General features: G+C 33.6%; 4 protein-coding genes and 1 non-coding gene across 7 annotated transcripts; 3 read left to right on the forward strand and 2 right to left on the reverse strand.

The window, feature by feature from the left end:
• The first annotated feature begins 165 nt into the window (after nucleotides 1–165).
• LOC123198007 (F-actin-capping protein subunit alpha) lies at nucleotides 166–4,933 on the forward strand. Its single transcript, XM_044612578.1, has 10 exons — nucleotides 166–463; nucleotides 580–695; nucleotides 1,476–1,565; nucleotides 1,974–2,038; nucleotides 2,504–2,665; nucleotides 2,875–2,953; nucleotides 3,063–3,140; nucleotides 3,553–3,627; nucleotides 3,700–3,735; nucleotides 4,344–4,933. The coding sequence occupies exons 1-10, from the start codon at nucleotides 364–366 to the stop codon at nucleotides 4,449–4,451; spliced, it is 909 nt and encodes a 302-aa protein (XP_044468513.1). The 5' UTR covers nucleotides 166–363; the 3' UTR covers nucleotides 4,452–4,933.
• Nucleotides 4,934–9,651: 4,718 nt separating this feature from the next.
• Nucleotides 9,652–9,723, reverse strand: TRNAE-UUC. The gene has a single exon. It is a non-coding gene; the product is annotated as a tRNA-Glu (tRNA).
• A 517-nt stretch (nucleotides 9,724–10,240) lies between these two features.
• On the forward strand, nucleotides 10,241–15,353 carry LOC123208810 (heparan-alpha-glucosaminide N-acetyltransferase). Of its 3 annotated transcripts, none has more exons than XM_044626375.1 (13): nucleotides 10,241–10,585; nucleotides 10,682–10,819; nucleotides 11,471–11,552; nucleotides 12,041–12,117; nucleotides 12,215–12,330; nucleotides 12,421–12,538; nucleotides 12,900–13,016; nucleotides 13,121–13,212; nucleotides 13,878–13,944; nucleotides 14,028–14,109; nucleotides 14,199–14,290; nucleotides 14,556–14,699; nucleotides 15,009–15,353. In XM_044626375.1, the coding sequence occupies exons 1-13, from the start codon at nucleotides 10,448–10,450 to the stop codon at nucleotides 15,084–15,086; spliced, it is 1,341 nt and encodes a 446-aa protein (XP_044482310.1). In that variant the 5' UTR covers nucleotides 10,241–10,447; the 3' UTR covers nucleotides 15,087–15,353. The 3 variants fall into 3 exon arrangements, with proteins under 3 accessions (XP_044482310.1, XP_044482309.1, XP_044482308.1); XM_044626374.1 differs by having other exon boundaries at nucleotides 10,243–10,585; nucleotides 12,215–12,312; nucleotides 15,032–15,353; XM_044626373.1 differs by having other exon boundaries at nucleotides 10,244–10,585; nucleotides 15,032–15,353.
• Nucleotides 15,354–16,252: 899 nt separating this feature from the next.
• LOC123208812 (26S proteasome regulatory subunit 6A homolog) lies at nucleotides 16,253–19,686 on the forward strand. The gene is made up of 10 exons (XM_044626376.1): nucleotides 16,253–16,439; nucleotides 16,876–16,992; nucleotides 17,251–17,358; nucleotides 17,467–17,658; nucleotides 17,752–17,943; nucleotides 18,150–18,268; nucleotides 18,403–18,490; nucleotides 18,754–18,873; nucleotides 18,962–19,102; nucleotides 19,250–19,686. Exons 1-10 carry the CDS (start codon nucleotides 16,326–16,328, stop codon nucleotides 19,325–19,327), a joined length of 1,269 nt encoding a protein of 422 aa, XP_044482311.1. The 5' UTR covers nucleotides 16,253–16,325; the 3' UTR covers nucleotides 19,328–19,686.
• A 2,080-nt stretch (nucleotides 19,687–21,766) lies between these two features.
• On the reverse strand, nucleotides 21,767–23,759 carry LOC123201079 (translationally-controlled tumor protein homolog). The gene is made up of 5 exons (XM_044616533.1): nucleotides 23,600–23,759; nucleotides 23,152–23,225; nucleotides 22,401–22,529; nucleotides 22,151–22,308; nucleotides 21,767–22,051 (listed from the first exon to the last, which is right to left on the reverse strand). Exons 1-5 carry the CDS (start codon nucleotides 23,625–23,627, stop codon nucleotides 21,934–21,936), a joined length of 507 nt encoding a protein of 168 aa, XP_044472468.1. The 5' UTR covers nucleotides 23,628–23,759; the 3' UTR covers nucleotides 21,767–21,933.
• Between the last annotated feature and the right edge of the window lie 350 nt (nucleotides 23,760–24,109).

Genomic DNA, 24,109 nt, shown 5'->3' on the forward strand with positions numbered 1-24,109 from the left:
TTTATATTTTTTGGACGATTTTTCTGCTCTTTTATTTATTTATTTTTTATGATTTTATTTTCTCCTGTAACTTTATTGGTCACCAAAAGGTCCTATCGAGTTCGAAGATCGGCTCCCTCCCACTTGTAATATCCAATACTTTGTATTTATTCATTTTCCCCCTGTTCATCGAAATCATTTCTACTCACACACCCCCAGGCCCTTTACAGATCATACAACTCTCTCTCTCTTCCCACCTTTTTTATTTTATTTTATTTTATTTTTCCATTTTCCCAAAATTTTCACTCCTCGCTCGCTCCTTTCCTTTCAAATCCACACCCCACTAACATTGCTTCAATTCAAGTCCTTCACGCGTGCCAACACATGGCGGAAGAGTCCGAGCTCAGCTGTAAACAGAAGAAAGAGATCGCCAAATGGTTCCTCCTCAACGCTCCCGCCGGCGAAATCCAATACGTCGCCAAAGGTTTTCTTTCTTGTTTTTTTTTCTCTTAATGATCAATTTGAATCGGCACGTTTTGGATCCATTCACATTGATTTCATTGAATTAACCGCCATTGGGTTTTCTTTTCGCTTCTGAAGATTTGAAATCGGTTTTGAATGACGATGACGTGTACAACGAGGCGGCTTCTGAGTCGTTCCCTATTTACAACAAATCTCACATGATTTGCATCCAAATGCCTGCTGGAACTGGAGATGTAAGTCTTTTTAATTTTTTCTGATTTGTTCGGTTTTAGATTTTTGAGTATTGTATGAGATATTAGTCTATTGGTTACTGATTATTTTTATTTATATATATATATATATATATATATATATATATATATATATATATATTTTGAATAAATCTTAATGGTTTGGTGAATACTTCAATATGTAGTTATGGAATATTAGTATAAATGAATATCTGGTTAGAGTAATAGAGTAATAGTAAATGCATTAACCATGAATAAAAGCACTGAGTACAAACGCAGACTGTGTTATCGCGTGATTAAGTGTTACTTTATATCAAATTTAAAATCATTTAATTACATTATCGATGTCAACATTTATACCCATCGTTAGTACATGAAGAATTATTGATCTGTTAAATGGTTTTCACTGTGTATATTTTGATACATCAGATTATTATTGATTTTTTTTCGGTGGTTGGGGTTGTGGAATATCTGATATATGATGTGGTTACACTTTGAGAATCTTGTTTACAAAGTTGCTACATATGTAGGTAAAGTGAAAGTGACTTCAAATATAGGTTAGTAGTGACAAATGTATATTTTTTAATTTTCATAACTCAGAAATGGCCCTAACTCATAAAGTGAATGTGAGTTCAAAATGGGGTCTTGTGGAATGCTGATGTGGAGTGCGAATAAAGTGACAATTGTTGATCTCTTTGACGCTAAAGTTATTTGATTCATATAAATTTATGTGTATCAAAATTTATCTCTGCATTTCCTTCTAATATTGATTTGTATTTGTAGGTGTTGGTAACATCATATGGTGAGCTTGATAAGAATAAGTATCTTGATCCTAGGACTGCCCAGGTTGCTATAATTGACCATGTTAAACAGGTAAGTTGTGATATCTTTAGAGATTTCTGCTCATTGTACATCTTATGATGAACTTGATAAGAATAAGTATCGTGGTCCTAGGACTGCCCAGGTTGCTATAGTTGACCATTTTAAAAACTAAGTTGTGATATCTTTAAAGAATCTTGCACTTTGTATATTATAAGGTAGTGCAAAAGAATAAGAATATTTCAATTACTTATCTTAAGGCAGCTTGAAGCGCTATTATTCATTTACAGTATCTATGTTATAAACATGGAGTCATGTAAATAAATCAATAAAGAGAAAGTATTCAAAGTTCATTAGTTGCATACTATTCATTTTTGTTGAAGTAATAGTATGTGTATGTAGATGATGAACTCTGTTTTTTATTGCCCATTTTTTATGTCATGTCGTGCTAAATTGGTTCAGGTTTGTACAGAAGTAAGACCTGCAGCTGATGAGGAACTTCCATCTCCATATATTGAGGAATTCCGGTATGCCTTATTACTCTCTTATATGTAGATGTTTTCTTAATTGCTTTGCAGTAGTTCTGTTTAATTGTATGAACCTTAAAATGAGAAAAAGGGCAAGAAGGTAAGCATCCAATTTATTTAGATTTATATTTTACATCTATTATACTATTTGCTTGTCCCTATTATTGCTTCTATTTACTTCACATGCTATTGTGGATTTCTTCCATTAGCCTTTCTGAACTCAAATTTTCAAAAGTGTTTTGTCTGAAATCTTATTATTTGTAGATTTTGTAAATTCAGACTCATGTTTGTTGTTCAACCATGAATTTGTGATTGTTGACTTTTTTTCTAACTTATTGTTCCTTCATTTCCATGTTTGAAATCCAAGGTTATGCCCCAAGTAGTAGCATGTTCCTAAGGTTATTTACTAAAAGGTTGTACTCTTGAGTGCTTGACAAAATTGTGGCTAAGCTTTTATTGTGGCAGGTATGCTCTGGATTCAGAAGTACTTAGATATGTTGGTGAAGCTTATCCAAAAGGTGTATGTTCAGTTTATTGTACAAAGGGAAAAGATGTGGAGGGACCGGGATTTGATTTTGAGCTTGTCGTGGTGATTTCTGCTGCCAGACTTAGCCCACAGAACTTTTGGTGTGTAAAATCTATCAAATCATAGTAGTTATTTGATGCTCTTTATTTGGCACCATGGTTAGCTTTGGGAGATTTTTATACCATGTAAACACCTGCTTGTGTGGGTGTACTTTTACATATTATTAATTAATAACAAGATATATCAGTTACGAAAGGTAAACTTTTTTTTTTGAATTAATCCTTACATTATTTTGCTGGAATATGAATAGTAATGGAAGTTGGCGGTCAATATGGAACATTGAGTTCAACGATGATGCACAAGTGCTGGAAGTGACAGGCAAGCTGCAGGTATTTGTAGCAATTTGCGTTTTTCATTAAATATATTTGCCACTTCTACTCAATTCTCATCTATGTGCTTATATACATCTTTACTGTGCCGATTCTTCTTTTTTTTAAGGTGGGTGCCCATTATTTTGAAGAGGGAAATGTTCAGTTAGATGCAAAACATGAATGCAAAGATTCAACAATCTTTCAGGTAGTCATTAAACTTACATGTACCTGATCACATCCTATTTATGATGTGGCCCTTCCATCTTTATGGGAGAAACTAAAACTCCAGCAAATTACTCTACTGGCCAAGTCAATTAATTCAATTGCATGTATCTTATTTGTGTGAGAGCTGAGTAGCAGGGTTTGCTAGATTTAGTATTAGTAGAACAGAAATACTTTTACTATGGAAAACTTCCAGAGACTTAGGATTTGCTACATTTAGTATTAGTAGAACATAAATTTTTTTCTTATATAAGACCTCCAGAGACTTACGATTTTCTGCAGAACCATGCTCCAATTTCCACAACATTGGAGTTGAGCATTTTGTATAGATTTATTGTATGAAAAGGGTACATACCTAAGCTCTTATCTCATTATTTTTGTTTTATTTGTCTCAGTCCCCTGACGACTCTGCAATTTTGATAGCCCACATTATACGCCATCATGAGACAGAGTATCTGGCATCCCTAGAGGTTCTCATTATGCTGTTTTTTATTCTCAAATACTTGAATTTTTCAGTTTTTGCTTACAATTTACATCAACAGGCATCCTACTCAAATCTGCCAGATAACACATTCAAGGTATCATCTTGTTTGAGGGCTATCTTTTCTGAAAATTTTCTGAATACATTCTCCATTATAATTGAGAAGGTCTACATTGGTTTTTTATTTTTCTTCTACGTTCACACCAATTATAGATGTTTGTTTTTTCATGTATGCTGTTTGGGCATGAAACCATTTAGCTTGGGAGGTGTTCTTGTATGTATATAACTTAATTAAAACTGAAAGATGCTACCTACCCTTGATACAACCCCTCTGTGTATGGCTTCCTGATTGATTGTTTGGATAACAAGTAGACAGTATCTTTTTGTAATTTTTGTTTCAATCTCTTAAACCAAACAGTGGTCCTAATTAACAATCAGTAATTGGTCCAGTTTAATGCAATTCAACACTGTGCTACAAAGCATTCTAGTGCACTGTATCCTAGTCCTTACAATACGCTACCTAGGTTATGCAGCTTGTTTTTGCTGAAGGTTGTTGGCATATTGTCCTCAAAATTGTTTCTTTCTTCTGCTAGTAGCTGACTCAAACAAATAGAGTTTGCATTTTCTCTGTAATATGATGAGATACCTAAGAATTGAAATCATTTCTAGTTCTAGAGCCATCTAATCCCTAATATTGTAATGCAGGATCTCCGGAGGAAACTTCCAGTTACCCGTACCCATTTCCCTTGGCATAACACTTCACAATTTAGCCTTACAAGAGAAATCTCAAAAGAACTCGGAATCGGAAAGTGAATATTACAGCATCTTGAAAACATGGCCATTGTCTTGATGCGTAAAATTGAGATAGTGAGTCCCCTTCCTATTGCTGATTTGCTTTCTTAAACATATTAATTCTTGGGAGAGTTTACTTCCTCTCCCTTCCTCACCTCAAATTCAGTCAATTGCAGTAGATATGCCATTTGCCATCCGATTGTTCTTTGTCAATAGTGTTCTCAATTTTGGTGCGTAGTTCTTGTACCGTGTTACTGACGGAGTCATGTTGTGTATAGCAGTAATTTTTTTCAACAATGACATTATTTTTCCCTTCTGATGTTTGTAAAGTTTGTGACCTTAATTTTGACTCTGTTTGCGCTGTATCCTTAAATTATTTACTCGCTGGATTCCTTTGAAGAGTTTGTGGGATGCGATGAATTAGGGCTTTCATGGCAGAGAAGTAAAACTGAGAACAGATGCTTGTTTAGTAATTCATAATTATAATCTTGGGTTTTTCTTAAGTTATTTTGTAATATTATTGTTCTAAGATGTGATCATAAATTTCTCATATTTAGAATATATGGCATAATTAAAATTTAAAATTCTAATAAAATTTCAAAATAAATACAGTATGGTTTTTAACTGCAGCTCGATTCAATTTTGAGTCAATCTTCAATGGTTTCATTGAATTTTAGTTATTTCATGGTTTAGATTTGTGATTGGTTTTTGAATGAATCGATTGGTGGGTTTGAATTTTAAATTTTTTGATGAATCGACTGGTGGGTTTGAATTCTGGAATTTTAAAACTTGGGAACGTGAAAAAATGATGTGAAGATGTTCTTAAAGTGAAAAAATAAAAGCCGGCATTGGAACTTGTGTCTTGGATTTTAGTCATCTCATGGTTTGGATTTGTTATTGGTTTCTTGATGGATCGGTATAAAATTTGGGTCTGAGAAAAAATGAAGGGAAATTAAAATTTTTATCTTTATTGTAATTTGTGTATATATAAATATCACTCATTTTAAAGTTTAAACAAATATATTATAACAATAATTTACTTTCTCAAAATATCACTCATTCTATTTTTATGTAGAGATTTTTTTATTTTTCTTTGTAACTTTTTTTCTTCTTTTTTATCTTTTAAGTGATAAAAGAATTATATAAAAAATAGAATAAATGTTTCAAAAATAAAAGAAGGTAGAAAAAAAGTGAAAAAGAAAATGAATTTTAAATTAAGAATTCTTAACTGAAAAAAAAAATTTTAAAAGGTTGGCCAAATAAAAAGGGTTCGTATTTTTATTATATTATATTTTAATTATAATATTATATAATTATATTATAATATAATTATATTAAAAAAGATTGGCGTGTGTTTTGGTTTTTTATTATAAATATAATATAATTATATATATAATATAATATAATTAAAATATAATATTATATAAAATATATTATATTATATAATATAATTCATTGAAATAAAAAACTGAAAAAAAGGAGTAAAAAAGGGTTGGCAAGCCAACCCTTCAATTAAAAAGGGTGGCGACCAACCTTTTAAAAATTAATCAAGGATTGGTATCAACGCTAACCCTTACAAAATAATAAAGGGTTGACAGATGTCAACCCTTTTAAAAAACGTCAACTGGTGTTAACCTCTTTTTATTTTCCTCAACCCCTTTTTTTTATCGCTAACCCCTTATTTTTATGTCAATCTGTAATATCCTTAGGTACGTTTCAGAGATATTTATATCTTTTGATCCTATTTCGAGATATTTCTAGTTTTAAATAGGGCAAATGACTATTTCCCACCCATGTTTTAGCCGTTTCTCAATCACATATCCACGCTAGATGAAAAACTCAATCATCCACCCAAAATTTAATCTGTTTGTTTCCACCCACATTTTTTCAGTTAGATTAAGGGGCAAATTAGTAATTTTATTAATAATATTAAATAATTAAAATTTTATCTCATTTTTCCCTCTTTAATTTGAAAAACTAACATTTGTCCTCCTGAATTAAGTTTTAAAAAAATCACTTTTTCCCTTTGAAATGCAGCCACTTTTTTCGGTGACGGCTGAGAAGATTTCGTCCAGAGGTTGATCACCTCTGGACGACGACGATCGTTGTCCAAGAAGGACGACCGTTGTCCAGATCTTTGGAGGAAGAATCGTCGTCCAGATCTGGACGACGCTTCTTCGTCCAAATTTGGACGACGGACGAAGAAGCGTCGTCCAGGACGACGAAGAATCGTCTTCCAGACGAAGAATCTTCGTCCAGGACGACGAAGCGTCGTCCAGTCTGGACGATGTTTCGTCGTCTATTATGGACGACGTTAATGGACGATGACCGTCGTTGTCCAATGAAGATCAACGAGCGTCGTCCATTCTCTGGATGACGCTCATCACTCTCCCTCTAGCCACATCGTTGTCGGTGGCCGGAGGGAAAGTGAAAAAAAAATAGGGATTTGGGGGGGGGGGGTGAAAGTCACTTTTCAAAGTTTAGAGATGGGGGTAAAAATTAATTTTTAAAATCGAAGGGGGAAAATGCGATAAAATTATATAACCGGAATATAAACAGTAAAATAACGGTTTTACCCCTCAATTTAACGGAGGATTTAACGGCAGTTTAGAGATGGGTGGGTGTTTGAGTTTTTCATCTAACGTAGGTATGCATTTGAGATAACGCTAAAATATAGGTGGAAAATAGTCATTTTCCCTTTTAAATATATATGTTCACATGTATGTGTGTATGTGTTTATATATATATAAATACAAAAAAAGACAAAGAAAAAAAAGAAAAAAAAAAGATAAAAATTTATATAAAGAGGAAAAAAAGACAAAACAAGGAAACTTCAAGATTTTCCATCTTCTCCTGTAAAAACTCTAACAGCCAGCCCTTACATGCTTGTTTTCTTCATTTTTATAAGGAAAATGGATAATTTGAAGAGTTTGAAAGAAGAGTAAAGAAAAAAAAGAAATAGAAACACTTTTGGAGCTTGGTAACTAAAAAATCTCTTTCTTTTTCCCTCTTTCTATGTTTATATATATTGAATGTATGTTATATGAATATATTAGTATGTTTTTGTGTTGATTTAAGGTGATTTTGGTGATAAAAGAAATAAGACAAGGAAGAGAAAGTCAACTTGCAAAGATTGGCTTGAAACAAGGTAAGAGGTATTATCCTTGATATGTTGTATGTTTTAGGCTTTTGGTTCCTTGGATCTATGTTATAAATGATGATTTTGAAGTTGAGAAATATTGTTTTACCATTTGGGATGTCTATATGTGTGATTTTGTTCATGACAGAAAGTTGCATAATATTTATAGTTTTGCCACTGAACTCGTCTCTCTTTTTGACTATCTTATCTAATGAATTATGAATGTTCTTATATCTTGTTGGAAAACTCTTTGAATCCTCTTTCCAATGATATATAATTTGTATAAATTAGAGATCATTTGGACTGTTAAATATTGTATGAACCAAAAGAACTGCTTCATCAAATAAACAGAGGGGGCAATTTTGCCACTGATTTCATCTCACGTTTTGACTATCTTATCTAATGAATTATGAGTATTATTATAGCTTGTTGGAAATATCTTTAAATCCTCTTTCCAATGATATATAACTTGTATGAATTAGAAACCGTTTGGACCATGAAATTGTATAAAAAAGAAGGTTACCCGGTCAAATGAACAGGGTTATGAACAGTGTTTCACAGTTTTGGAAAGGAAAGGAAAAGAAAGGAAAGAAAGAAGAGAAGAAGAAAAGCAAGAAAAGAAATTTAGGGCTCAAGATTCGAGGGTCATCCCAAGAATATGGTCTGATGAGTTATGAATAAATTTAGATGGAAGCAAAATTAGTAAGATATAAGGCGCTCATGCATGCTATAAACTATGAGAGGGTACTTTACACTACACCGCTCACAATAGAGCACGTCTATAGTAGGACATAGACCCACAGTAGGGTTCGCTCGCAATAGAGCATGCTCGTAGTATAGTACAATTCAAATTCAAAAATGGTGTAGTAAAAGAAATGAAAAAAACTCGAGCTTAGAAAAGTGTCAAATCCCTATAGTTAGCTTCCAGAAAGTATCAAATAGACATTAGATGAGACAAAGTATGACCCAAATAATAAAGAATGAACTAGATTATCTCTTCGATTTCTTATAGGGGTTGTGAGTGAAGTTGAGTCCCGAGAGTAACTTAGAACATGAAAAAAGATAATTTACTTAATTCTTTCCCTTTACTGAGTATTCTTATTACTCACTTCCTTTTCTTTCATGATTATAGATACAAGTGATCGAGGTAGCTGCGAGACAGGGTCAGGTTAGCGTAGGTAGATCCGGCTAGAGCAGGTTATCTCTGGTTTATATTACATGCATACAATCGCATGTTCTTGTTCCTTTTGGACGTTTTTATGATGGTTGTATAGTTGTATATGATTACTCAATGTTTTTAGATGCTTTTAGATGAGTTTTCATATAAGTATATACATTTTTTGTTTGTTTCCAAATTTTCAGTTTTTTTAGAATATTTTCTAAACACTTTTAGTAAAGCGTTTATTTTAAAATATTTTAAAAGAAAAAAATAGACGCTCCGAAGACTAATTCATAACATTTCTCCTTCGATGGGTAGTACTTATAGGGAGGGATGTTACACAATCCCCTTTCTAAATCTTTCTAGTCAAAATCAGTTTTTTGACAATTTTTTCATTTTTAAAATTATTGTATTAATAATTCCATGCAAGTCAAGTTATTCCCTACAGGATTCTTCTGCAATAAAAATTATTCTCTCATGCTTTTGCAAATTTTTCTCTGCAAGATTCTATAATTTATTTTTGTTTTGATTCTTCAGAGATATATATATATATATATATATATATATATATATATATATATATATATATATATATATATATATATATGTATATTGATGTATTTTTTACATATTAAACACTAAGTACATATAAATATAAATTTTGTTTCAAATATTAATACTAAATATTTATACATTTTCTCTCTTTATAGTGCATTAAAAGTAAGTAATGCTGAAAACTTAGTTTTGATTTCTCAAAGTTGAAGATAAGGGTAATTTAGACATCATATCCTATAAAGTGATAAAAATATTTAGAATATAAAAAGTGTGGTATAAATATATACGTGAGCCCAAATGAGGGTAAAAATTTCAATTTCCCATAAGATGTTTTGACTTTTGAAGGAAGAAATAAAAATTTTGAATAATTCCGTTGCCGGGAATCGAACCCGGGTCTCCTGGGTGAAAGCCAGATATCCTAACCGCTGGACGACAACGGAATCTGAAAATCGTCGTCTCAATTGTTTTATATTAACAAAAAACATTAGGAAGCCGATGCAACTCATTTTCTTGTACATCACAGGTCTCTAAACTGAAAATTAATAAACTTGTTTAATAAATACATTTAATGTATAATTTTTTTTTTTTAATGTCATATGCACCGAATAAGACCAATTTAGGGTTGAAAATGGATCAAAATCAAATATGCTGAGTTTGAGTGCTTTCAATCCAATCCAAGTATGAGTTTGACATATATTAATTGACTGTATGAGTTTGATTTGAATAAAATGTTAATAAATATTTAAAGTTTTAAATGTTAGAATTTATAATTTTTAAAATTTTATTTTTTATTTTTATGTATTTAAATATAATTTTTTACAGTTAAGTTTTGAAAATGTAATATCTTTTTTTTTTAACTGAATTCAAATAAGACTTTCTTTTACCTTGAACTCAATCCGAGGTTTTACCGGTCGGACAATTTCGTGTTGCGTTTGAACTGTTTTTATATACAGTCGAAGAAGTGAACTAGACATATGGAATTCGGCTCTACTCCATTGCTAACCTGTCGGGACCCGTTGAGTCAACGCCTGGTATGAAAACAATGGACAGCAGTTTGAAGTGACTCAAGGTGCATTATTTCTCAGTCTCAGTTCATCTTACCGCTTAAAATCTATTCTTTTCAATACAAGAAGATCCACAACCCAGAAAGAAATTTCCTTAAGAATGGCCGAAATCAAAGCCGAACCGAGTCACCACCGCCCTCTCATCATTTCCCAACCCGATATCTCGGACCCAGAAAGCCCCCATATCAAAACAAAGCGTCTTGCTTCACTAGACATCTTCAGAGGCCTAACAGTGGCGGTATGTTATCTCCAGCCTCTCTTGAAACTCGTTCTTTCAACTTCAATCTGCACCTTTATTTATTAATTTATTTTCTTTATGTGGGCTGTTTTGTAGTTGATGATTTTGGTGGATGATGCTGGAGGTGAGTGGCCCCTGATCGCTCACGCTCCTTGGAATGGCTGCAATTTGGCTGATTTTGTGATGCCTTTCTTCTTGTTCATTGTGGGTGTGGCCATTGCTCTTGCTCTCAAGGTTGGACCTTGGTTCATGTTTTCATCCTTTTATTTAATGCAAAAGGGGTAATAGATAACAAGAAGATAGAAAGATGGCTTCTATTTCAAAATAATATCAGCATTAGCAGTACTAATATATATATATTTTTTTATAAATTTATAAGCTCTGAAACAATCACTTTATGCATAAGAAACTGTTGGAACATATCCTTCAAGAGCTATTGTGATATATTTCGGCTAGCATGTATCCAGGATTTCGTAACCATAGAAGATTTTTCAGTTACCAGTGTATGTAACTACTTTTTTTGCCTTTATGGCTAAAACATTGTTATTTACTCTTTTAGAAGTTACTGGTCACAGTATTGTAGAAGTATCTGTTCATTCAAATATCTAGTATAACACACTCACAATTGTTTGTTTGTGACATGTGAAATGTATTGCTTTAGACAGATTATTTATCCAATGGATGCAGTTTCAATGATTAATTAGCAACTATAAGAGGCCTTTCCAAACTTGGATTCTTTTGTTATTTTAGATAGTATATATAATAGTTTAAATAGGCTACTACATTAGAACGTGTTCTCTGTAGGTCTTAGTGTAGTTAGTGTTGTGGTTGATTCCTTATGTTATTTCTATAAATTTGATTTCTTTTTAGCAAATCTTGATGTAGAGAATACCGAGCCAGCTTGAAGCTGTGAAAAAAGTGATTCTTAGAACTTTGAAACTCCTCTTTTGGGGCATCTTATTACAAGGTTAGTTTCATTTCCAATACTCTGCTTGGTTGCATTTTTGTTGTTCAATGTTGCCATGGAGTGCTACCATCTTTACGCTTTCAAGAGCCTTTTTGCTTTCTCGTAGCCAGTGAATGACAGTTTGAAACCATGTGTTTGGCTGCATTCCTGATTCTCTGTAATAATATTACACAACAAATGGGAATTGATAGAGAATTGCATTGCTCATTGTGATTTATGCGGTGGTTGTCACAATGCAACCACTGCTCCTGAAATGATCAGAGCTTAGGTGCTTAGCTGAATATATTTTTGTTGGCGGGAAAGCGTGTTTATATAAACCTGTGAATTTTTTGTCAAATGCATGGATACATAGAAGTGGCTCACTTTAATTCCCATTTCAACCTGGCAAAGTTTGTGGTGGAATCACATTTCACGTCAACAAACTTCCGAATTAAACCATTACTTAAAAATCGTTGCTTTGATGTTAACTTGCACCTTATTTTGTGAAGGTGGTTTCTCTCATGCTCCTGACAAATTAACATACGGGGTTGACGTAACAATGATTAGGTGGTGTGGCATTCTCCAGGTAATGTTTGTTTAAATTTTTGCATACGCCACTCTTTTTTGAATGCATATAATTTATGTGAATGAATCTATGTAGTAATTGACTTTACTGTTTCTAGAGAATAGCTCTTGCATATTTGATAGTGGCACTGGTGGAAATCTTTACAAAAGATGCACAAGACAAGGATCGATCACCTATGCGTTTGTCAATATTCAGGTTATACCGTTGGCACTGGTGGGTTCTTAATTCTATTATTTTCTCTGATTGATGATAGTACCCATCATATTGTACAACAAACTTTCACACCATCTTCTCAATTTTCAGGTTGGTTGGTGCATGTGTACTAATCATTTACTTGGCCATTATCTATGGAACATATGTTCCTGATTGGCAATTTACTATTCATAACAAGGACAGTGCTGATTTTGGGAAGGTTTTCAATGTATGTCCCTGGATTCCTATGATTGATATTATATTATTAAGAACCTAATATCTATCTTCAAATGATGCTGGTTTACCCTTGCACACATTAGAAGAAGTTATCCTTTTTATCATGGTATTAGTTTGTAATTCATATGATCTACCATCAGCCTGAACAACTGAGTAAAATGCTGACATATTATTACCATATATGTATATATTGTTTCTTTTCTGAAACATTATTACTTCTTCACATACAATTGGAAAATTTTTCTTTTCAAATTTAATCATTTCAGCAAGGGTTGCATTTTCCTCTCTTTGATGGTGGGTCAAACTATGGTTGCTAGGATTTCTATTAAATTTTACATTGTTTTGAATTCTAGGTGAGCTGTGGTGTGAGAGGAAAACTTGATCCTCCCTGTAATGCTGTTGGATATGTTGACAGAAAAGTCTTAGGGATCAATCACATGTATCATCATCCAGCATGGAGGAGATCTAAAGTGGGTAGCCAGCATACCAAACGTTTCTTTAGATTTGAGGTTACTAGTTTATGGATGTGGTAGATCTCAATTACTGGTGTTTAATAATATCTGTAGTGACACAGGCTTGTACTGAAGATTCTCCATATGAAGGGCCTTTAAGAATTGATGCTCCATCTTGGTGTCATGCACCTTTTGAACCTGAGGGTATCTTGAGGTTTGTTGTACATCGTTTTCATTTTATGTGCTCTTTATAGTAATTTTTATGAAGCTGCAAAAACTTGTGGCTCTTAATCATCTGACAGTTGGGGAATTGCTGGTACCATATGTCTACTACTAGTGATATGTTATATTATAGCATTTACAACGATGCTTCACGCTTAGAGGCTTGAATTCTCCCCTAACAACCCTTCTATTAGGGCATGTTAGCAGCCCAACCAATTATTCAAGAAAAATGACCAAAAACACAAACAAATCAGAAAACTGAGAAGATTTTAGTGATAAAAGGGGATTTACAATGATAGACTGGCAATTTGAAGAATCAGAGCCTCCCAATTCTAGCCATTCGAGGCGCTAAAAACCTCCCTAATCAGCTATAAGGCTGTCCATGGCCTAATTTTTTTCTTTCTTCCTCCCCATTTGATAACTCTAACATCCTTTATATGATAAACTCTACCCTCTAAAATCAGGACAAATGACCCTCTAGGTCCTAACAGAGCATTGCTTTCATATCTTTACATACATGATTGTATTTTATAGAACTTGAAGCTTATGAGTGTTAGTTAAAGTCCTTGGTGAATACAACGCACCAATTAATTGAACTATGTAAATCTTGTGAAAATGTATTTTTTGAATATATGAACTTAATACTTCTCTTTGCAGCTCCATATCTGCTATTCTCTCTACAATTATAGGTGTACATTTTGGACATGTGCTTATACATTTGAAGGTTAGGCCAACTTTTCTTGTTACATACCGATGGCTTTAAGCAGTATGTATTGATTTATTTTCCTGATGATTTTTTTGTTCTAGAGTCATTTAGCTAGACTCAAGCATTGGGTCTCAATGGGACTGGGTCTTCTCATTTTGGGGCTTACTCTACATTTCACACATGGTGAGCATCGAAGCATGAAATTCTTTATAACTTTTTAGGAAAATCAATTTCTATTCATCCATTCTAATATTTTTGTTTTCTCATTGCAGCTATTCCTTTGAATAAACAGTTGTTCACTTTTAGCTATGTTTGTGTAACAGCTGGATCAGCCGCATTGGTTTTCTCAGCCATCTATGCCCTGGTATGGTGGTCCCATATAACTATGATAGCTACGGACTTAATTTGTTGATGGCTATGTAAGGATCCATAAGAATCTAAAACACTCGATTTAAACGGGACAAAAAGGCTACATAATAAAATAAATGCTCGATTTATTTGTCAGTTTCGTACTTTGTTATGCGCATTAGATAGTGTCAGTTCACTTACAGCCCCTTTTTTTCGCTGTAGAGACAGACTTATTGTTTTACCTAAGATGGTCTGTTGATGAAATTATTCTTTTATGCCAGGTTGATATTTGGGAATTTAAGTTTATCTTTCTGCCATTTGAGTGGATTGGCATGAATGCGATGCTCGTTTATGTAATGGCCGCCGAAGGCATCTTTGCAGGTTTCATTAACGGGTGGTACTACGAAGACCCACATAATACACTGGTGAGTTTCCTTTGTCAACACATTACATGTTTATGTTCATTTTAAATTCAAGATTTGCAGCAGCTGACAAGATTCTAATTCTTCACCCAAACGTAAGGAATGGATATCATCATATCATAGCATCGCCCATTGATCTATATTTAGATTTTCATTGTCCTGTAGGAATACCGTGGATTTTCTTAGAAGGTTCGGAAGGTGTTGCGTGATACCATTTGATGATTCCATGACCAAATTCTGTTTCTTTTCAGCATACTTTCATCTTTTCATCAGCCATTGATGTTGTTGCATTAACATCCTAATACTTACCAGGGGATTGATCTGATCTGTGGCAGATTTATTGGATTCAAAAGCACGTTTTCATTGGAGTTTGGCGTTCCCGAAGAGTAGGCACACTACTTTATGTTGTCTTTGCAGAGATCCTGTTCTGGGCTCTCATCGCGGGCATTTTGCACCGTTTTGGTGTCTATTGGAAACTTTAGTAACTCTTCTGACATACATGTATATATGTTTTTTTGTGTGTGTGTGTGTTTGTGTGTATTTGGATGGAAAAGCTGCTGATTTTCATTCATAGATTATGTCAATCTACTTCATTGTATCAACACAGCAGTATTTTACATTTAAGATTCAATCTCATGTCTGTTTCTGTCTCCCAAAGTTTGGCCTATTAAGTCTTAATGGGTGATCAATGCATGGTCATTAGTATTATGCAATACATTCAGTCTGTATTGGTAATTTTACAGGTATTGACCAATATACTTTCTTAGAGAGTTGATGATATGTCAGAGGTGTTTTTCAGAAATTTTAAAAGTTTGTGGTTGTTTGGATAGTTTTACAATAATGATGTAAAAATTGAAAATTTTTATTATTATTATTATTTTTTAAATGTGTATCATATATCATGGTATATATAATTTAAATAATTAGATTTTCGTCAGATTATATGATTCACAATTTGACTATTGTAATTTATTCAAGTAAATATCATTAAGATTTGATTGTGATAAGTCCCTAGAGTTTTCATTAAAATATAAAATACACTTGAAGTTTAAGGTAGAGGTGGAGGATTGGATGTGGCTCATTGTCTAACTTATACAAGTCAAATTTTAGTTGAAGTAATTTTAATTCATCGAGTGTGAAGCCTATGCCAATGGTGAAGTTTATCTTATTATTTATTTTTTTTCAAAAAAATTTTTTTTAATGATTTTTCTCTTACAACATTTTTGTTTATCTTTATTGATGTTGCTGTTTATTAACTCGAGCTAGTCAATTTAGTGTTAGATATTCTATATTTGAATTGAACTCAAATTGGTCTTTGGTCAAACTTGGTTTAGTAACGATTTCTTATGGGAATTTTGTAATTTTATAAGACCTTAGGGATATTCCACATCTAATGAAACCTCAGTGATCATCTAAAAGGCCCCAACACTAAGGTCCGGCCCAAAATACCTTGATCGGGCCAATCTTTAAGTCCAAATGGAGCTTACTTGTTCGGGTCAAAAATATCCAAGTCGAGGCCCATCTTCAAATCCTTATAAGGCCCCGAATCGAACCTAACCTTTTCTCACTTAGGAAAAAAGTTTAATTGATTCAAGTCTCTGCTTTGCTTGAATTTCATCGGCGATCAAAATGGCAACGGCGATGGTGGAAGACTCATTTGAAGACGACCAGCTGGCCTCCATGACCACCGAAGACATCGTCAGAGCTTCTCGTCTTCTCGACAACGAGATTCGTGTACTCAAGGTCTCAGATCTCTTCTTTATCAAGTTATCCAATCTATTTCGCTTATATTTGTTTTTTATCCTTTTTCTATTTTTAATCGTTTCCTTTTTTCATTATTTTTAGGGCTTTTTGTGTTCCGCGTTTTGGAGTCAATTACGAGTCATTAGTGCAAGCGTTGTAGTCCAGTTGTGTTGTTTTGCATTTGAAATTGGTTTGCTTTATGGTTTTTTCAGCTCTTTGTGGTTAATTTTGCTTCCAAATGACTTATTTTGTTAATGATCTGAGCAAAACTGTGCTTATTGGTTGTATATAAAGTCTGATATAAAGTCTGGATTTTGTAGGTGTATTGTTGTGGCTGTTGTTTTGTGATGGAATTGGATTGTGTCTTGTGAAATATGTAGAAAGTTTTTATATTTGTTGTGAGAATGTCGGTTTTAATGTGGTTGTTGGGTTTTAGGAAGAGCTGCAGAGAACGAATCTCGAGTTGGATTCGTATAAGGATAAGATAAAGGAGAATCAGGAGAAGATTAAACTTAATAAGCAGCTTCCTTACTTGGTGGGTAATATTGTTGAGGTAATTTCCTATAACTCTTTTTCTTATAATGTGTGTTTTTATGGAATGAATAAGCTATGAACCTACTGTTTGAGGGTACAAAAAAAAGATCAAAGGTTTCTTCTGTCAATTTTTGTGGCAAATTTACTTGTGGCACTTCATTTACTGGGATTCGGTCGAGTTGTTTTGAGTATAACTTCTAGGGTTATTCTAAAAGGAAAAGAACATAGTAGATTTATAGTTGAGTTGGGCTTGAATTTAGCCTATTTATGTTTCCAGATTTTGGAAATGAATCCTGAAGATGAGGCTGAGGAAGACGGTGCCAATATTGATCTTGACTCACAAAGGAAGGGTAAATGTGTAGTCTTGAAAACATCTACTCGTCAGGTAAGACAAATGTTTACATAAATATTTTGTGTGTGTACTCATGTAATACTGATGTAAGCGTTAGTTAATCTATGATTATCAAAAATGATTATTTAATTTTGAGTGCAGACCATCTTCCTTCCAGTTGTTGGGCTTGTTGACCCAGATAAGTTGAAACCTGGTGATTTAGTTGGGGTGAATAAGGATAGTTACTTGATCTTGGACACACTGCCATCTGAATATGATTCCCGGGTGAAGGCAATGGAAGTTGATGAGAAACCAACTGAAGATTATAATGACATTGGAGGACTGGAGAAGCAGGTTGGTCTCTAAAATGTGCTTATTATGAACAATTGCTGGTGTTTGTTACTTCCAAATAGTTTGTGCCTTATACTTTAATGTGGTTTGGGACAGATCCAAGAGCTTGTTGAGGCCATTGTGCTGCCAATGACACACAAAGAGCGGTTCCAAAAATTGGGGGTTCGTCCACCTAAGGGAGTTCTTCTATATGGACCTCCTGGTACTGGAAAAACTTTGATGGCTCGTGCTTGTGCAGCACAAACAAATGCTACATTCTTGAAGCTGGCAGGTCCGCAACTTGTTCAGGTATGACATTCTTTTTTTACCTTCTTCTAATAAATTTATTTGATTTTCAATTTAGCGCCATTATTGGCTTACAATATACTTTGATGTGTTAAGTCTGACGACTGGTGTTCTTTAGTTTTTTATTTTACTAATTGTTTATATTATGATGTGTGCAAGATTTTGATACCTCACTGGCCCATAATAAACTTAATTTTGAATATTTCTAGATGTTCATTGGTGATGGAGCCAAACTGGTTCGTGATGCCTTTCAGCTTGCAAAAGAAAAATCACCTTGTATCATTTTCATTGATGAAATTGATGCCATTGGTACAAAGCGTTTTGATAGGTTAGTTGCATCTTCAAGGCATTATGATATCTTGACGTGTGAAGTTTTGTTGTACATTAATGGGTTGAATTGATGTCATTGAAGTTTTTTCTTGAATGGCCTTTCTGATATTACATTACTGTCATTGACTGCAGTGAAGTGAGCGGAGATAGGGAGGTGCAGCGAACTATGTTAGAGTTACTCAATCAGCTTGATGGATTTAGTAGTGATGATCGAATTAAGGTTTGTTAATGCCTCGTGTTGCTGATAGATCTTTCTATTTACTCTGTTTATTCTTTATCAGTTTGGTGCAATTATAAGTCCGTTGGTGTTTCAACTTGTTTTGACCTTCTGGTGTTCTTTTTTGGCTGATGTATCTGGAATGAAGATTTTTATTTTGTAGGATATAGTTTACTTCTTTAAGATGATGCAGTGTGGTGCTTAAGAGTAGTAACATCTGCTGTTTAGGATGCTTGAAGCCACTAGTGATATAATGTAAATTGCAGGTGATAGCAGCAACAAATCGTGCAGATATTCTGGACCCGGCTCTTATGCGTTCTGGTAGGTTGGATCGCAAAATTGAGTTCCCACATCCCACAGAAGAAGCAAGAGCTCGAATTTTGCAGGTACCGACCAATTATTTTCTTTAGTGACTCCTGCATTCATCTCCTGTGTATAAAACTTACAGAATCCTTTGCATTACTTATTTTGCAGATCCACTCGAGGAAGATGAATGTTCACCCAGATGTCAATTTTGAAGAACTTGCACGGTCCACTGATGACTTCAACGGGGCACAACTAAAAGCTGTTTGTGTTGAAGCAGGCATGCTAGCACTTCGCCGTGATGCTACTGAGGTGTTTCCTCTCTCTCTCTCTCTCTCTCTCTCTCTCTCTCTTTTTGTAGAAGGCCCTACGAAATGTTTGTGTTATTTACTTTGAACTTCTGAGTTTTGATTCAAGAAAGTACCAGTTTAAGTGTTTTCTGATGCTGTCTTATTACAGGTCAACCATGAAGATTTCAATGAAGGTATCATTCAAGTCCAGGCTAAAAAGAAAGCAAGCTTAAATTATTATGCATAGACGTAAAACCAGAGATCTCCCAACACAAAGAAGGGTTTTACTCTGGCAACCAAGAAGAAAGAAGCAAGCTTTCTGAATCTGGAGTTTGTTTATTTCAAGAACCAAATGCTTTATTTCCACAAGGTATTTACCTTTAGCTTGCTGTACTGTAATACTTCAATTTGATGTACACGCTGTTATACTTGGAAGTTTAGAAGTAAACAAACAATGAGATGCTACAAGCGCTGCTCAAGCATCTGATATGTGATTGGGGGAATTTTTCATTTTGGAATCTGTAGTTGACATTTATTAGATTTTGTTGTGAATTTATCTTGAGCAAGCTTGGCATATATAACCCAGTTTGAAAACTGATTTCCTGATTTGTTTTCCAATCACTCTCTTGTAAATCCAGCAAAAAACACTCATTTTTTGGCCATTTGATTGCCTCACAAAACAGGAATTAAATTCTGAAGAATACTAATTGTGGAATGAAATTAAGCATAAAAACTCAACACTCGTGTTGCTCTGAAAATAGTTCTTCTATTGTAATCTCTCCAAGTAAGGATGCAATCAAGCCGAGATGATTATTGTTGGGCTTGAGTCTGGCCTCATAGTGTTGATTTCAGATTTGAGTTCGAATTCAACAAGTTTAGGAGTTGGAGACTTGAAATTAGACCTGGCCACGGGCCGGTTTGGCCCGTGAACCGGACTGAAACCGGCCCGGATAAACCCGAAACCAGAACCGGCAGACTCGGAACCGGACTGAACCGGAACCGAAACCGTAGCTCTGCGGTTCGGTTTCGGTTCACATAAATTGGAACCGTGGAACCGACGGTTCACACCGGTTTATGAACCGGCAGTTTACTGTGCTGAACCAAAAAAAATTTGAAATTTTTTTGAAATTTTTTTGATTTTTTTTTAAATTTTATTAAAAAAGGCAACGGTTCCTGCGCAGGGAACCGTTGCCTTTTGAAGGAAAAATTGTAGGGGAGGGACCAATCCCGTGCAATTTTCAGAGAAAATGCAGGGGACTTGGTCCCTACAATTTCTCTGAATCTTAATTCACCCCCTTATTTTTAATTTTTTTTAAAAAAGTTTTTTCCTATATATACTCCTCCAAATTTCATTCTCTCAAATTTCAATCTTTCTACTCTCTCACTCAATCCTTCAAACTCTCATTCTCATTCTTTAAACTCTTAATACTCTTTCAATCTTTCAATTCAATCAAATTTTCTTAAATTTAATTAAATTCTTTCTTAATTTTTTATTAATTTTAATTTTTTTTATACAATTCATAATTAATTATAGAATTTATTTCTATAATTAATTTTATTTATTATTTATTTATTTTCTTTTATAATTAATCATATAATTTATTTATATAATTAATTTTATTTATTGTAATTAAGTTCAAGCCTTTATTTTAATTTTTAATTATTGTAATTAATCATTTAAAAATTAAATCAAGATCATATATTAGAATTCACTGTTCAATATCGGTTTCGAACCGAAATCGTCGGTTCCGAACCGGGGCCATGAACCGGAACCGACGGTTTCGAACCGTGGACGAACCGTCCTGTTACGGTTTCGGTTCAGGGTCCTTATATTTTCGAACCGTGAACCGGCGATTCCGAATCGAAACCGACGGTTCATGAACCGTGGCCAGGTCTACTTGAAATCGAGATAGGAATTATTGATTTGAACTTGGTTTAAAAAATTACAATAAAGCCATGTAGTAAAAACATGAAGTATATATATTTATCAATTATTCTTTATGCTAAAAAACGTAGCGTTAGGCAGAATGGGCAAATTTGAAAAGCTGATGGGTCAAGGGGCTTGAATAGACAAAGGGAACAATAATTTTTTTTTTCCAAAGAAAGTGCTAAAGGCAATGGAAACTCTTAACATTAAATTTGCTAAAAGAGTGACACCAATATCTCCATCTTATTCCAATGCCTGCTGGGAATTATCCTCTTTGTTTTTACCTTTGATTAGTAATTTATACTTTTGATAAGTAGGGTAGTTTAATGCTTCCTTCAAGGAATCGAAATGCACTTAATCATTCTCTTTAAAGACATGTTAAAACAATAATGCTTATTTCACGTACAAATAAATAATACTAATATATAAAACTTGGACAGTTTGGTTCAAGATTGTAACATCTAACAACTTTATTTACCATATTGACAACTCTCCAATGTTACTGTTCATTAGTTTAAACGAGGTTTACTGAACATCATATCATTGATTCAAACTCGAATCAGCCCAATACTTGCACAGATGAATCCATCCAACACATTTACATATCAAATTAAGACACCCAACTTGTTTTGCCTTTTTACTTTGTTTTGTTTTCTTCTTTTTCAAATGTATCCCCTTATTTTAAACCATCCAAAATGGAAGAGAATCAGCTCACTTCACTGGCTCTTCCACAATCAAAAGAAAGGGAATATTTGCATCTACTTTAGTAACTTTACTCACCTCCATTACTTCGATAATTTATCACCACTTGACCAGAACAAAAATAGCAGTGTTCCTTAATGTAATAAAGTCACAGAATAGTTTATATAACTTAAAACCCTAACGTACACAACTTGAACATCAATTACCGCTGTGTAAAGACTTGATCAACACTTGATTTCCTTCAACCCATATGCCAAGTACAGAAAAGTTGGATCAGTTGCGCCTTCTTTGTAGTATGCAAATACCACACTGCCATCATCATGCATGCTCTCACCCACGAAACTGTAAAAAGAACTCAAACTAGATAAGATATTGATATATGCATCTTGTGACAACAATTATAATACAACATTAATATGAAGAGCATGGCGCAAGACATACAATTGAAGGTCACTAAGTTTAGACAGCAGGAACTTGGTTGCAGATTCGATATGCTTCTTAAACAACTCTTGCCTCTCTGGCTCCAATTTTGGAGTCAACAATTTAATGTACCTCTTCATGAAGGTAACAAATTGTTTCTTGTCATAAGCAGGTTGCTCCTGTGAATAACAAAACTCAAGTATCTAGGACACCAGTAAAAGTGAAAACTTGACCAAGTATATTATCATTCAAAGCAATTCACTTCATCGACCTGCAGCCTGAAAGTATCAACAATGTCGACACCCTTGACAGCTTGGTCATCGACACCTTCATCTTCACCGCCACCTTCTGCAGAAGGGTTAGCCCCAATGTCTACATTAATTGCTCCTTGAACAACCCACTACCAAAACAAGATATCACATGAAAATGTTAGAGGGATATCCATCATCAAGATTCGAGAGTTGAGTAATCTAAATTCCAATCACAACATCAAAAAACTAAGACATCAATTATAACATTCTAGTCTAACACTCCAGTCCATTGTCTAAGATATTATCCGTTTTGAAAACACAACCCATCATAGTTTTTCTTTTAGACTTTGTAAACTAAAACACTTCTTGACAATTTAAAAGAACATAGATTATTTAACGAATCTTTTCTTATCATCTCCCCGCGATGTGATACCCAACATCTGTTGTTCTGTGTTAACCTAGGATTTGACAAAGGTTGTTTACATAGGGGATGTTTCATTCAACCCTTATGAGACTCGACAAACTAGTTGAGGTTTGCCCGTCAGTGTAAAAGTACCATTTTGGTCTAATTGTCCGACCCACTGTCAAATATTATCCATTCTGTTACTATTTTCCTTATGGGTTTTGCAACTCAAATCAAGTCTTGAAGAGCTCCCAAACTATACGTGGGATTTGCCTAGAGCTGTTACATCAATATCAAAAGACAGTCAAAATAAGAAATTACTCAAGTTGAGATACAATCTTAGAGAAGATTCAGATTGAGGAACTAACTTTTCCTTCTACTTCCCAAAGCATCCCATTCTCAACTTCCTTATATGGGAATGAATCTGAAAGAAGCTCATCACCTGAAAGTCAATCAACCCAACGAATTTTATCAACAAAACAACATCAAATTCAGCAATACAAAATAAAATCTTCTTGATCATAAAAATAAAGCAAAACCCTTAACTCAAAATTCAATTCTCAACACAACAGAACACATCAGAAAATATTTATAAAAAAAAATCAAAACTTTAGTTCACAATTATGGGGAAAAAAACAAATAACAAACACCCTTTTCATCCTTTTATGTGAAGATAATAAATTTATCGGAAAAAAAAAAATTCTTTTATGAGAATTACGGATTCAAACAAACATATCAATACTAACAGAACATTACATGTTTCTCGTAAGATTAAAAAAATCATAAAAAAAAAACCTTTGTATAAGTGATACCTACCTGTGAGAAGATCTTGATAAACTAACATGTTTAGGTATTGTGAGTTGAGTTTCGATTCAAAAAATGGAGTAAGAGAAATTGGAAGAGCTTTCAGTGCCTTTAGGTACCCTGAGGCGGTGACTATTTATAGTGAAGAGTATTGTGACACGTGGGGCCAAAGATTGTAAACGTGATGACTAAATTGGGCATGGTGAATCTGAGCAGAGCCAATTTAATGTTCACTTCAAAAGTTGCCGAAATTGAATTGGACTTACTTCAGCTCAAGGTTGAATCAAATTGATTTAAATATAACGAGAAATTAAAAAGTTGTAAATTAATTTATCTTTTTTAATATTTTTTTATAATATTTTTTCTCTTCAAGTTTCTATTTTAACAATTTTTTTCTTTATATGACAAATTTTTTATCTTCTTTGACATTTTTTCACGGCTTCTCTCATAACTTTATCGCTAAAAACTATTATTAAATAATTCATAAGACTATATGTAATTAGAATCTTTATTTATTTGAGT

This window comes from Mangifera indica, chromosome 2 (assembly GCF_011075055.1).
Source record: "Mangifera indica cultivar Alphonso chromosome 2, CATAS_Mindica_2.1, whole genome shotgun sequence".
NCBI lineage: Eukaryota > Viridiplantae > Streptophyta > Magnoliopsida > Sapindales > Anacardiaceae > Mangifera > Mangifera indica.